We start from the raw sequence: 13,753 nt of genomic DNA, 5'->3' as shown, positions 1-13,753 counted from the left end.
ACGGTTATTGGCTGAAGAATGGAGATATGGGCCGGGATTTTACTGAGCTCCTGACATCGGGCTCCATGGTGGGGGGTGGTGCTGGAAGATTGTTCTGGCAGCGGCCCGCAACGGAGCCTGACGCCTGGGCCCGATCTTCCCAGCGGTGGCGAGGCTCCTTGGCAGCACCCCCGCCTCTGGATGATGGGACCCGGATGACATATTTAAATTAATGAAATGACTACATTTAATAGTCGTTTGGACTGTGCAAAGTACAGGGTCTTTTGTATCAATATATGTAGCTTTCAATACACGCAAATGTGCCACACTGCGCGACCTACTGACAATCTTAAATTGGTTGTCAGCATAATGCTTAGCACATTGAGAATTATTTAGCAAATGTTGTCCAATCACAGAATCACATCTAATGTTGGACACGGTGTTTTGAGTTTGCGCGTACCGGAAGCTACATATATGAATACAAAGGGCCCTGTACTTTGCAGACAGAAAGAATGCATACAAACATTGCGCCTGTTTCAGCTAAACAAAATAACTGACAGCCATTCGCTGGTTCATTCCTCATGGCAATGCCTTGACCAATCAGAGTCAAGCTGCCTGGTTTAAATTTCAAACAAAGCTTGGTAGTTAACTGTCAGTCACCATAAACTGGTGCATTCTCTATGGCAACGCGTATACCAATCAGAGTTCACTTGCCAACCAATCAGCACTCTCTTCTCATACAGTATAAAGTCGTTGTTTTCCCTGACATTGGTATTCTTGCGGATTGTCCTGATAAGTGCAAGACGAAAAGCTTCGATAACATGTCTCTATTTGCAGCAATACTCAAATATATTTAAATAAAATCAACAGCAATCTTTCCTTCAGGCCGCGATCTTCCGAGCGGTGGCTGGCACTCACGCGCCTTCACTTTCCCATCCAGGGAAAGCAGGCGCCACCATGGTGGGGAAGGGGGAAACATGATTTTTAGTGCAGTGAGGGGGGAGGGGGGTGGTGAGGGTAAACGGGCCATAATGCAAATTACTAGTGTAGGGGAGGGTGGGAAGGAGAGATCTGTGTGTTTTGGGGCGGAGGAGAGGGCAAATGTTGAAATTAATTGTTATGGGGGGAGGGGTGATAGATTTATCAGCAGTACATTGTGGGGGAGGGTGAGCCCTTTAAAACTTTAAATGACCCGGCAGTGGTGGCTGTCCTTTAAAAATGGCGCCAGTGCCTGCGCACATGCAGCTGACGCCATTGCTGGCATCGCAGAGCCTACCCCCTTCACATCATTGTAGGGGGCGGGGGGCCGCCCAACTGGCATATTATCCTGGGCCGCCATGAGGAAGATCACGGCGGCATGGGAGTGTGTAGCCCGCATATGCGAGCCGCCATTTTCTTTGCCCACCGCCACTCCCGACGATGGGAAAAGAAAATCCAGCCCATGGGGTGGCGTGGGGTATATTGTATGATTTTCATTATTTGCGATGTTGTAGAACTGGCAGTCGGGGATCAGCCACTTCTTAAAGATTTGTTCTTGGGAGGTGAGCATCACTGGCAAGGTCTACATTTATTGCCCATTCCTAATTGCCCTTGACTTATGCACCCTGCAAAACTTTCCAAAGGTGGGTTGTATAACAGGTGCCTCCCAAAAAAAGAAAACGAACTTGCATTTATATAGCTAACATAAAAGGGGATCCAAAGTCTTTTATAGGTATTCAAATAGTAAAAGGCTAGTAGGAGGAGGGTTGGGACTGATTAGGATCCAAAAAGGAGACTGCATGTTGAAACACAGGGCATGGCTGTGGTACTAAATGAGTACGTTGCATCTATCTTTACCAAGTAGGAAGATGCTACGAAGCCAAAGTGAAAGAGGAGTTAGTGGGTTACCAGGTCGGCTAAAAATTGATGAAGTGGAGGTACTAGAAAGGCTGGCTGTACTTAAGGTTGATGTCGTCAGGATTGGATGGGATGCATCCAAGGATACTGAGGGAAGTAAAGGTGGAAATTGCAGATGCATTGGCCACTTCCAATCTTCCAATCCTTCTTAGATACAGGGGTGGTTCCAGAGGACTGGAGAATTGCAAATGTTACACCCTTGTTCAAAAAAGGGTGTAAGATAAATCCAGTAATTCCAGGCCACTCAGTTTAACCTTGTTGGTGGGAAAACATTTTGAAGCAATAATCAGGATAGACTTCAAGAAGACATAGACTGGCTGATGGAATGGGCAGACACATGGCAGATGAAATTTAATGCAGAGAAGTGTGAAGTGATTAATTTTGGTAGGAAGAATGAGCAAAGGCAATATATAAAAAAGGGTACAGTTCTAAAAGGGGTGCAGGAGTACCTGTGGGTATATGTGCACAAATCGTTGAAGGTGGCAGGGCAGGTTGAGAAAATGATTAATCAGGCATACAGGATCCTGGGCTTTATAAATAGAGGCACAGAGTATAACATTAAGGAAGTTATGATGAATCTTTATAAAACACTGGTTTGGCCTCAACTGGAGAATTGTGTCCAATTCTGGGCACCACACTTTAGGACGAATGTGAAGGTTATAAACAGTGCAGAAAAGATTTATGAGAATGGTTTTGGGTTGTGGGACTTCCGTTATGTGGATAGCCAGGAGAAGCTGGGGTTGTTCTCCTTAGAGAGGAGGAGGTTGAGAAGAGATTTGATAGAGGTGTTTAAAATCATGAGGGGTCTGGACAGCGTAGATAGGGAGAAACTTGCCATTGGCAGAAGGGTCAAGAACCAGAGGACACCGATTTAAGGTGAATGGCAAAAGAACCAAAGGTGACATGAGGAAAAATGTTTTATGCAGCGAGTGGTTAGAATCTGGAATGCACTACCTGAAAGGGTGGTAGAGGCAGATTCAATCATGGCTTTCAAAAGGGAATTGGATAAGCACCTGAAGGGAAAAAATTTGCAGGGCATCAGGGAGAGGACCGGGATGTGGGACTAGCTAAATTGCTCGCAGAGAGCTGGCATGGACCCGACAGGCTGAATGGCCTCCTTCTATGCTGTAACCATTCTATAATTCTATGATTGAGCCTTTCACAACTTCAGGAGATCGTAAAGTGATTTACAACCAATGAAGTACCTTTTTTCAAAGTGTAGCCACTGTTGTAATGCAGGAAACATGACAGTCAATTTGCACACAAGGTCCCTCAAACAGCAATGTGATAATGGCCAGATCATCTGTTTTAGTGACGTTGGTTGAGAGATGAATATTGACTTGGACAGAGGAGAGAGCTCCCCTGCTTTTCTTTGAAATATTGCCATGGGATTGTTAACGCCCACCTGAGAGGGCAGATTGGGCCTTGGTTTAAAATCTCATCTGAAAAACAGCACCTTGACAGTGCAGCACTCCCTCAATACTGAACTGGAGTGTCAGCCTTGATTATGAGATCAAATCTCTGGAGTGAGAGTTGAACTCACAACCTTCCGATTCAGAGGGCCAGCCACTGAACCATTGCTGATACTTCTCATCCACTATTACCAGCCTTTTAACATTATTGAAAGTGAAAATCGGCCCCTAAATTTCAAGAAATATTTGTGAGTTGCTGATTTTATCTTTTGCTCCCTAGAGTGCTGACATCTTACGATATGGAACAGCAGGATATTTTGGGAAAACCATCCTTGGAGGCCCATTCCATGTTATAATGTGAGCAGAATGACTATGAATTTTTAAAAAATCCAGTTAAACCTGACTTTCATATGCTAACTTGTCGTTACTTACACCTCCAGTTTTCTCTCTTACTCACTATGTCTTACAGCCTCCCCTGGTCCATAGATGGTCATACATCTTGTACGATTCTATGGGCACCAGTTGTACCTCAGCTGACCATTCTCTTTGTGTGTGTTGGGAGACTATTTAGCCCAAATAGTCGGGGGGATCGGAAACCAGGATAATTTTTTTTATGCAGCAAGTTGTTATGATCTGGAATGTACTGCTTGAAATCGTAGTGGAAGCAGATTCAATAATAACTTTCAAAAGGGAATTGGATAAATGCTTGAAAAAATTCATATAGCTATGGGAAAAGAGCAGGAGAGTAGGACTAATTGGATATCTCTTTCAAAGAGCTTGCACAGGCATAATAGGCCATATGGCCTCCTTGTGTGCTGCAAGATTCTACGTACTGTTCTCTAATTCTTGTTTCCTGTGCTTTCCCTATCTCATTGACCCACCATTGGTGGAAGAGCCTGTAACCACCTCAGCCCCACTCTCTATGGAACTCCCTCCTTGAATCTGCCACTTATTCTTTCCCCATCTGTGGTGACCTGGACACCATCCAGGACAAAGCAGCCCGCTTGATTGGCACCCCATCCATGAGCTTCAACATTCACTTCCTTCACCACTGACGCACAGTGGCAGTAGTGTGTACCATCTACAAAATGCACTGCAGCAACTCACCAAGGCTCCTTTGACAGCACCTTCCAAACCCACGACCTCTACCGTCCAGAAGGATAAGGGTAGCACATGCATGGGAACACCACCACCTGCAAGTTCCCCTCCAAGCCACACACCATCCTGACTTGGAACTATATCGCCGTTCCTTCACTGTCACTGGGTCAAAATCCTGGAACTCCCTTCCTAACAGCACTGTTGGTGTACCTACCCACCAGGGACTGCAGTGGTTCAAGAAGGCGGCTCACCATCACCTCCTCAAGGGCAATTAGGGACGGGCAACAAATGCTGGCCCAACCAGCAATGCCCACATCTCATGAACAAATGAAAAAAACCTTTAAAAGCTTTCTTATAACCCATCATTTTGATCAAAATTTCGGTTACTCCAAATTCCTTCACTACGGTTGGAGTTCTTATCCTTTCCCCTCTGTGATGTACCTTGGGGCATTTCTCTTTGTTTTGTACATGTTGTAGTTGGGGGCAACGTACCTGAGTTTGGCCTGCCCTCACCCAGCATCTGCATTGGATAGATATCAGGAATGAGAATTCTATCACTGAGGCAGATTATGATATCTCCACTGCTGACCTTGCTTAGAGCAACTAAAATCCCAGGACAGAGAACCAAGCCTGGGACCCTCTTGGTCTATGTGACCCAGGTTGAGTGCATTTTTTCACTAAGCCTTCAAGGCAGCATCCAAAATACTAACTTTTTGAATAGTCCACGATTGTCACATTGTTTTTTCACTTTTCAAACTTTGCTGCACAAATTTTCCCTTCTCTCCCTCATTTTGCTTCACGTTGGTTGTTATTCTCTTTTTTAAAATCTCTTCCTCTATCATTTCCATTTTGCCTTTGTTTCCACCAGGTGAGAAAGAGGTCTGGGGTTCCCCTTCAGCCTTCACCTGGTCTTACTGTAACAGGGTTTAATTTTAAACACACCGTATTTTTAGCTCCCTCTTGGTGAATCCTTGTTCACCGTTTTCCAATTATAAGGCAAAGAAATGAGCACAGATAGGCTTTCTTAGGTTTAAAGAAGAAAGATTGAAATTTATTAAACAAATTCAAACTCTAATTTGGTTAACACCTAGGATACACACTGCACCCCATGCAAACATGCATACGCGATACACATATGTAAATAGAGACAGAAAAGAGCCGAAGAAAGATAACGTTGAAAGGTCTGAGACAATATCTGAAGAGTTGTTGTTCTGGTTCAATAAGGCTCTGTCCTGCCACAGTCCACCTGATTCAATGGGTGTTTGGAGCTCAGGGTCATTGCCCGACAAGTGGACTGTAACTCTGCACAAAACAGCACGACAAAAAAAAGAAGGTACCAGCGCTTCATTTTGCAAGCTGCAACGTCAGAATTATGTGTCCTGGCCGGTCGAAAGACCTTACATAAATCAATGATTCTCAGCAGACCGCCATCATTAACAATGAGCTCAGTAGACTCAATGTGGACATTGCAGCACTTCAGGAGACACGCCTCCCTGCGAGCGGATCTCTAAGAGAGCAAGACTACACCTTCATCTGGCAGGGTAGGGATCCTGAAGAACCAAGACAGCATAGAGTGGGCTTCGCCATCAGAAACTCTTTGCTCAGCATGATAGAGCCACCTACAAATGGCTTGGAACGCATACTGTCCATCTGACTGCTCACCGCCTCTGGTCCAGTACACCTACTCAGCATCTATGCTCCAACATGCTGCTCCCCACCTGAAGTTAAAGACCAGTTCTACGAGGAACTCCATAATATCATTAGTAGCATTCCCAATACCAAACATTTGTTCCTGCTGGGGGACTTTAATGCCAGGGTTGGGGCCGACCATGGCTCATGGCCCTCCTGCCTTGGGTGCTATGGCATTGGAAGGATGAATGAGAATGGACAGAGACTGCTGGAGTTGTGTACCTATCACAACCTCTGCATCACCAACTCATTCTTTCGTACTAAACCCTGCCACCAGGTTTCATGGAGGCACCCAAGATCACGTCGTTGGCACCAGCTGGACCTCATCACCACAAGGCGAGCCTCTCTAAACAGTGTCCAAATCACACACAGCTTCCACAATGCGGACTGCGACACCGACCACTCGTGGTGTGCAGCAAAGTTAGACTCAAACCAAAGAAGCTACATCACTCCAAGCAGAAGGACCGCCCGCGCATCAACACTAACAGAATTTCTTATCCACAGCTGTTACATAGGTTTCTAAATTCACTTGAAAAAGCCCTTCAAAACACTCCTGCAGGGGATGCAGAGATGAAGGGGCCCACATCAGAGATGCTATCTATGACTCAGCAATGACCACCTTTGGCAAACGTGAGAAGCAGAATGCAGACTGGTTTCAATCTCACTTTGAAGAGCTGGAACCTGTCATACCTGCTAAGCGCATTGCACTGTTGAACTACAAGAAAGCCCCCAGCGAGTTAACATCCGTAGCACTTAAAGTAGCCAGAAGCGCTGCACAAAGAACAGCCAGGCGCTGTGTAAATGGCTACTGGCAACACCTATTCAGTAGTATTCAGCTGGCCTCCAACATCGGAAACATCAGAGGAATATATGATGGCATTAAGAGAGCTTTTGGGCCAACCATCAAGAAGATCGCCCCCCTCAAGTCTAAATCAGAGGACACGATCACTGACCAACGCAAGCAAATGGACCGCTGGGTGGAGCACTACCTAGAACTGTACTCCAGGGAAAATGTTGTCACTGAGACTGCCCTCAATGCAGCCCAGTCTCTGCCAGTCATGGATGAGCTGGACGAACAGCCAACAAAATCGGAACTCAGTGATGCCATTGATTCTCTAGCCAGCGGAAAAGCCCCTGGGAAGGACGGCATTACCCCTGAAATAATCAAGAGTGCCTGTCAGCACTCCACGAACTGCTTTGCCTGTGCTGGGATAAGGGAGCAGTACCACAGGACATGCGCAATGCCAATATCATCACCCTCTCTAAGAACAAGGGTGACCGCGGTGACTGCAACAACTACCGTGGAATCTCCCTGCTCAGCATAGTGGGGAAAGTCTTCACTTGAGTTGTTTTAAACAGACTCCAGAAGCTGGCTGAGCGTGTCTACCCTGAGGCACAGTGTGGCTTCCGAGCAGAGGGATCCACCATTGACATGTTGTTCTCCTTTCGCCAGCTACAGGAGAAATGCTATGAACAATAGATGCCCCTCTACGTTGCTTTCATTGATCTCACCAAAGCCCCTGACCTCATCAGCAGACGTGGTCTCTTCAGACTACGAGAAAAGATCGGATGTCTACCAAAGCTACTAAGTATCATCACCTCATTCCATGACAATATGAAAGGCACAATTCAGCATAGCGGTACCTTATCAGATCCCTTTCCTATCCTGAGTGGCGTGCAACAGGGCTGTGTTCTCGCACCTACACTGTTTGGGATCTTCGTCTCCCTGCTGCTCTCACACATATTCAAGTCTTCAGAAGAAGGAATTTTTCTCCACACAAGATCAGGTGGCAGGTTGTTCACCCTGTCTGTCTTAGAGCGAAGACCAAAGTACGGAAAGTCCTCATCAGGGAACTCCTCTTTGCTGACGATGCTGCATTAACATCTCACACAGAAGAGTGTCTGCAGAGACTCATCGACAGGATTGCGGCTGCCTGCAACAAATTTGGCCTAACCATCAGCCTCAAGAAAACGAACATCATGGGACAGGACGTCAGAAATGCTCCATCCATCAATATCGGCAACCACGCTCTGGAAGTGGTTCAAGAGTTCACCTACCTGGACTCAACTATCACCAGTAACCTGTCTCTCGATGCAGAAATCAACAAGCGCATGGGAAAGGCTTCAACTGCTATGTCCAGACTGGCCAAGAGAGTGTGGGAAAATGGCACACTGACACGGAACACAGAAGTCCGAGTGTATCATACCTGTGTCCTCAGTACCTTGCTCTACAGCAGCGAGGCCTGGACAACGTATGTCAGCCAAGAGCGACGTCTCAATTCATTCCATCTTCACTGCCTCTGGAGAATCCTTGGCATCAGGTGGCAGGACTGTATCTCCAACACAGAAGTCCTCAAGGTGGCCAACATCCCCAGCATATACACCCTACTGAGCCAGCGGCGCTTGAGATGACTTGGCCATGCGAGCCGCATGGAAGATGGCAGGATCCCCAAGGACGCATTGTACAGCGAGCTCGTCACTGGTATCAGACCCACCGGCCGTCCATGTCTCCGCTTTAAAGACGTCTGCAAACGCGACATGAAGTCCTGTGATATTGATCACAAGTCGTGGGAGTCAGTTGCCAGTGATCGCTAGAGCTGGTGGACAGTCATAAAGGCGGGGCTAAAGAGTGGCGAATCAAAGAGACTTAGCTGTTGGCAGGAAAAAAGACAGTAGCGCAAGGAATGAGCCAACTGTGTAACAGCCCCGACAACCAATTTTTTCTGCAGCGCCTGTGGAAGAGTCTGTCACTCTAGAATTGGCCTTTATAGCCACTCCAGGCGCTGCTTCACAAAACACTGACCACCTCCAGGCGCTTACCCATTGTCTCTCGAAACAATGAGGCCAAAGAGATGTTGTTCTGGTTCTTCGAGCTCACTGTAGAGTCCATGATTGTAGGTAGATCTTGCTTTTCGTTGGGTCCAGTATTCTTCTTAAACCTTGTTCAATGTCGGAGACTTTTCTCTCTTGGGGTTCATGTGTCTTCAGTGAATTCAGAGCCTTGTGAGAAAGAGATGGGAGCAGACAGGAGAGAGATCTTCTCAGTCCTGGAGCAAACGGACTTTCTGCCCAAACACTCCTGCCTACAGGTATTTGTGCTCCCCCATGGCACTTTGACTAGGTGAGGCATCACCCTAAAATGAAAGCAAAATACTGCGGATGCTGGAAATCGGAAACAAAAACAAGAAATGCTGGAAACACTCAGCAGGCCCGGCAGCATCCGTGGAGAGAGAAGCAGAGTGAATGTTTCAGGTCAGTGACCCTTCTTCGGAACCGATCCGAAGAAGGGTCACTGACCTGAAACGCTAACTCTGCTTTTCTCTCCACGGATGCTGCCAGACCTGCTGAGTGTTTCCAGCATTTCTTGTTTTTGTTTGAGGCATCACCCTCATGGTTTCTCTGCCCCCTAAAGGTCTTTCTTTGTCTCTGCAGGTTCCTGTAAATGCTGTCAGCAACTCTGGTGGGGTGCCTCTAGTGTCTGCATTTACATAGCAGGATGTCGGGTCAAACTTTTCACATTTTTCAGGGTTGGCTGACTGGACAGTAAGGGTTTTCATCCGGGATTCCTCCCGGACATCCTTTAACCTGCCCTCTTGGTCACTTTTTCCCTTTCTCTGTCTAACCATTTGCCAGCCTTGTGCCTGCCTGTCCCTTTTTGTTCTTGGCGGGGGCCCCTTACAGAGGCTTGCTGAGCATCAGCTAGGGAAAATCCCCTATTAATTAATTATTATTATTATTTTTTAATTACTTAATTCCCTGGGTCTCCTAACTTTCCAAAGAATGTCTCGGACAGGCAGACCTTATGATCATCTACCTGCAGTGCCAATGCAGTATCCTCTCTGGGAGCTAGTTTGATCATGGACTGATCCACTGCACATTCAGGGAAACTGCGGGGGTCCATCACCCGCCACTGTCCTGTCTCTCTGACCTCCTGCGGTCTTTCGTTCACTACTTGGTGGGTGGGGGGGGAGCAGCTACCACCTTCACCCCCGCCAGATCATTACCTGGGAGCAGATCAACCCCGTCCACAGGCAAACTAGGGACAATCCCTACAGTTACTGGTCCCGAAACTAGGTCGCATCCCAGGTGCACCTGGTGTACAGGTACAGGCATACACTGCCCTCCAATACCATTCACCACCATTTTGGTGTTTACTGCACTTTCTGGGGAAAAGATCAGGCCTTTTCCCAGTAAAAGGGATTTCGTGGCCCCTGTGTCCTTGAGAATCACCATGGGTTTGCTTACCCCATTCGAGGGCTATGGGGTTACTTTCCCTTCAAATACAAAACCCTGATAACCTTCAGGAATCCTATTAGCTTTTCCTGCATTTGCAGTCATAAGCTTCCTGGGTCTCACTCTTAAAGCAGTTAAAGTCACAGCTTGTTCTGCAGTGCCTTCCATCAGGGTGCTGTCTTCACTGAGCGGGTGTGTCCTGATTAACCTTACCAGTTTTTCCTTCAGTTTCCAGCAGTCAGCTTTTAAATGCCCTGCTTTATTAGAATGGAAGCACACAGGTCTCCGGGTCTCACTCTTGCTCACAGCACTTCCTTTTTGGCTGGAGGAGGGCCCCCTGTGTCTCCTGCTTTCCTTTCTCTGCCAGGACTGCTTGGGCTCCTATCACCTTCCCACCCTTTGTCCTTTTTGACTTTGTGAGGGTGATTAGGAAAGGTTCTCCCCTGGGAAACCGACTTATAAATTAAAGCAAACCCATCGGCCAGGAATGAGGCACATTAATTTTGTCATGACCATTGATTTTTAAACTGAGTGGAGAAAGGTCTTGTTAATTAGATCAGCTGTGGTTGGAAAAGATATTTTCATATTAACTAGCAGTGTTTGGAAGGACAAAGCAGCCATTCCCTAACACATTCAACCCACGATGGACTTTTGATCACCAGACGTTGAAGGTGGGGTAGCTCACATTCCAGGTTGACTGTAAAGATGGCCGAATACACAAACGGACATGGTCAAAACAGCTGGTCCTATGACTAACCTGCTGGGCAACTTGAGTTTTTTGAATTTGTACAAACAGTTTGTGCAGAATGTCTGTTTTCAACTTTTCTTCGTTAATCCTGAGAAAGCCTGTTTGTACTGGTTTCTTTGCCTTATAATTAGAAAGCGGTGAACAAGGATTCACCAAGGAGGAGCAAAAAAAAGTGTTTTTAAAAATAAACCCTGTTATGGGTAGGAGCAGGTGAAGGCTGAAAGGGAACCCTAGAACCTCTTTCTCACCTGGTCATAACACTATAAAGAATCTATCAATCTCAGTTATGACATTTTCAATTGACCACCAGCCTCAATAACTTTTTCCGGGAGTTCCAGATTTCCACTACTCTGCGTGAAGACGTGCTTTCTGATTTCACTCCTGAATGATGAAGCTCTAATTTTAAATTTATACCCCTTTGTCTTGGACTCGCTCACCAGAGGAAATAGTTTCTCTCTATCTGCCATGTCAACTCATTTAACCATCTTATACACCTCAATTATATCATCCCTTAATCTTCTATACTTGAGGGAATTCAAGTCTAGTCTATGCACCATGTCCTCATAGTTTAGCTTTTTAGCCCCGGTATCTTTCTGGTGAATCTGCGTGGATCCCCTCCAAGGCCTTATATCCTTTCTGAGATATGATGCCTTGAACTGAATGCAGTACTCGAAATGAGGTCTAACCAGAGCTTTAAAGCACTTTAACATAACTTCCACCCCTCTGTATTCCAACCCCCCCTTGAGATAAAGGCCAACATGCCTTTTTAATTATATTTTCTATCTGTACATCCTCTTTTAGTGTTTTCTCTTCATGGACCCCTAAATCTCTCTGCTCCTCCACAGTTTCTAGCTTCTCACTCACTTGATTTTTGTCCTCTCCTTTTCCCTCGACAGGATCTGCTATGCATTCCTGGTGCTATTGATACTCATTCTGCGGCTGACGAGCGCAGGCGCTGAGGGGTTCTTCATGGCTCTCGCCATTGTCCTGGCCTGGTGCAATTCCATATACTTTGCTCGGGGATTCCAGATCCTTGGGTCATTTGCCATCCTGCTCCAGAAGGTAAAAAAATCAAATATATTCATGGGACAAATTGTCTATTGTTCTAGACTGAAATGGCCTTTTAATAATGAACAGGAAAACAGAAAAATGGGTAGGTACATGTAGGAACAGGGTGCTCCAAAACTTCGCTACAAATCAGCTTTCTGTATAAAGAGAACTGATTCAATATTGATATGTTTGGCAAAAGGGTGGGCGAGGGAGAGATTTCCTCAAATACACTGGCTGATTTTATTAAGAATAGGGGGGAATCAGGGAGAATTCATACCCCTGTGCTAACAATGTCACTAAGAGATAGCAAGTATAGGAAGTCTCACCCCATATCTCTAGATTGTTAAGATTTAGTGTTTTTTTCTTTATCGCAGCCCGCTTTCTCCCCACACGCTCCCCTCTCCCCTCCTCCCCCCTCAGTTTCCCCATTCTGCATCTCAATGCAGACCAATCTATAAGCAAATCACTGCACACCATTCTGAATCAGCCACTGGGAAAGGATCTTCCAAGGTACAACTCTCCCTCTCTCATATTTTCTTTCCATAACCCATGCCCTCTGGTCTCTGGTTGGGACCCACCCTCAGTAACACCACTGAAATTGAGAACCGGAACATGAGGCACAGAACAGGCAGGAGGGAACACTTAGTGGCAGGAGGCTGCAACTGAGGAAAAGGAGCATCAGCTTTATACTGTGATCAGGAGGGCTGAGGGCAGGGGAGGAGACCCGCTATTGGAAGTGCTTGGGGAGGGAGATTGGTGATCAGGAGGACTGGGGAGGGGAGGAAGCCTGTGACCAGGAGGGCTGGTGGAGGAGGCTGGAGATTGGAATTGGGCAAGGCTGAAGGCTACCTTCAGGGGCTTGTGGGTAGCACGCCTGCACTGTCTGGACCACAAGGAGTGCTAAATGAGATACTGACCTTGGGAGTTATCAGCTTCTACCTCAGATCAGCTGCTGGGAAGCCCACAGCTCAAGCCTCCCTCTCGTGGCATATTAAAGTTAAGCCATGGCTCCAATGATGTCATCAGGACTCTGGTATGTTAATTCGACCCCCACCTGCCTTTAGTGGGAGTCTTGTCCATGGCCTGATTAATGCATTTTAAAATCTAAAGGGATGGGAATGGGGTCCTGTTGGGATCTAGTTGCCATTGAGGCAGGTGGTTAAAATTGAGACTGCTGTGACTGGAAGCTTTCCACTGGTATTCAATTTTTGATATTTAGACTTTATGCAAAGTTCCACTGTTTTAGCGCAGCAGGAATAATCCGTAATGCATTGTCATCATCATGTGACTGAACACATCATTACGTATGTATTCCTTAATGTATCTAATTGAGAATCCTATGACGTTCCTTACTGGATCACGGTCCACCTTTAAGAGTTTCAGTCTGTGAAATGTTATGTGCCATTTCCACCCTTTGTTGGTCCTGTGCTCTTTGAATGACATTGTCAGTTAGTGAGTGGGTGAAGCTGAGGTTTCGGGAATTGCACTGGACTTCTCCTGAAGGTTATTTCTCACACTACATTGCATAATACTGAAGTATCTGAACTGATTGCTTAAAATTTCTTGCCAAAAAAAACCTCTTTCGAAGTGTCATACATATCCCTGGTGAGAATTTTAGGACTTGAAATTCCAGTGGGGTCACTTCACT

General features: G+C 46.3%; 1 protein-coding gene across 3 annotated transcripts in view; it reads left to right on the top strand.

The window, feature by feature from the left end:
* Nucleotides 1-13,753, top strand: part of LOC137384537 (transient receptor potential cation channel subfamily V member 5-like) — a 53,527-nt gene that overhangs the window by 19,982 nt on the left and 19,792 nt on the right. For all 3 annotated transcript variants that reach the window (XM_068058680.1, XM_068058679.1, XM_068058681.1), the window contains 2 exons: nucleotides 3,568-3,644; nucleotides 11,952-12,117. In XM_068058680.1, coding sequence (XP_067914781.1) covers nucleotides 3,568-3,644; nucleotides 11,952-12,117 — 243 coding nt within the window. The remainder of the gene's footprint in view (nucleotides 1-3,567; nucleotides 3,645-11,951; nucleotides 12,118-13,753) is intronic.

The sequence above is a fragment of the Heterodontus francisci genome, chromosome 26 (assembly GCF_036365525.1).
Source record: "Heterodontus francisci isolate sHetFra1 chromosome 26, sHetFra1.hap1, whole genome shotgun sequence".
Classification (NCBI taxonomy): Eukaryota; Metazoa; Chordata; class Chondrichthyes; order Heterodontiformes; family Heterodontidae; genus Heterodontus; species Heterodontus francisci.
The sequence above is the reverse complement of the archived record's forward strand: the minus strand, read 5'-3'. Positions and strand labels throughout refer to the sequence as shown.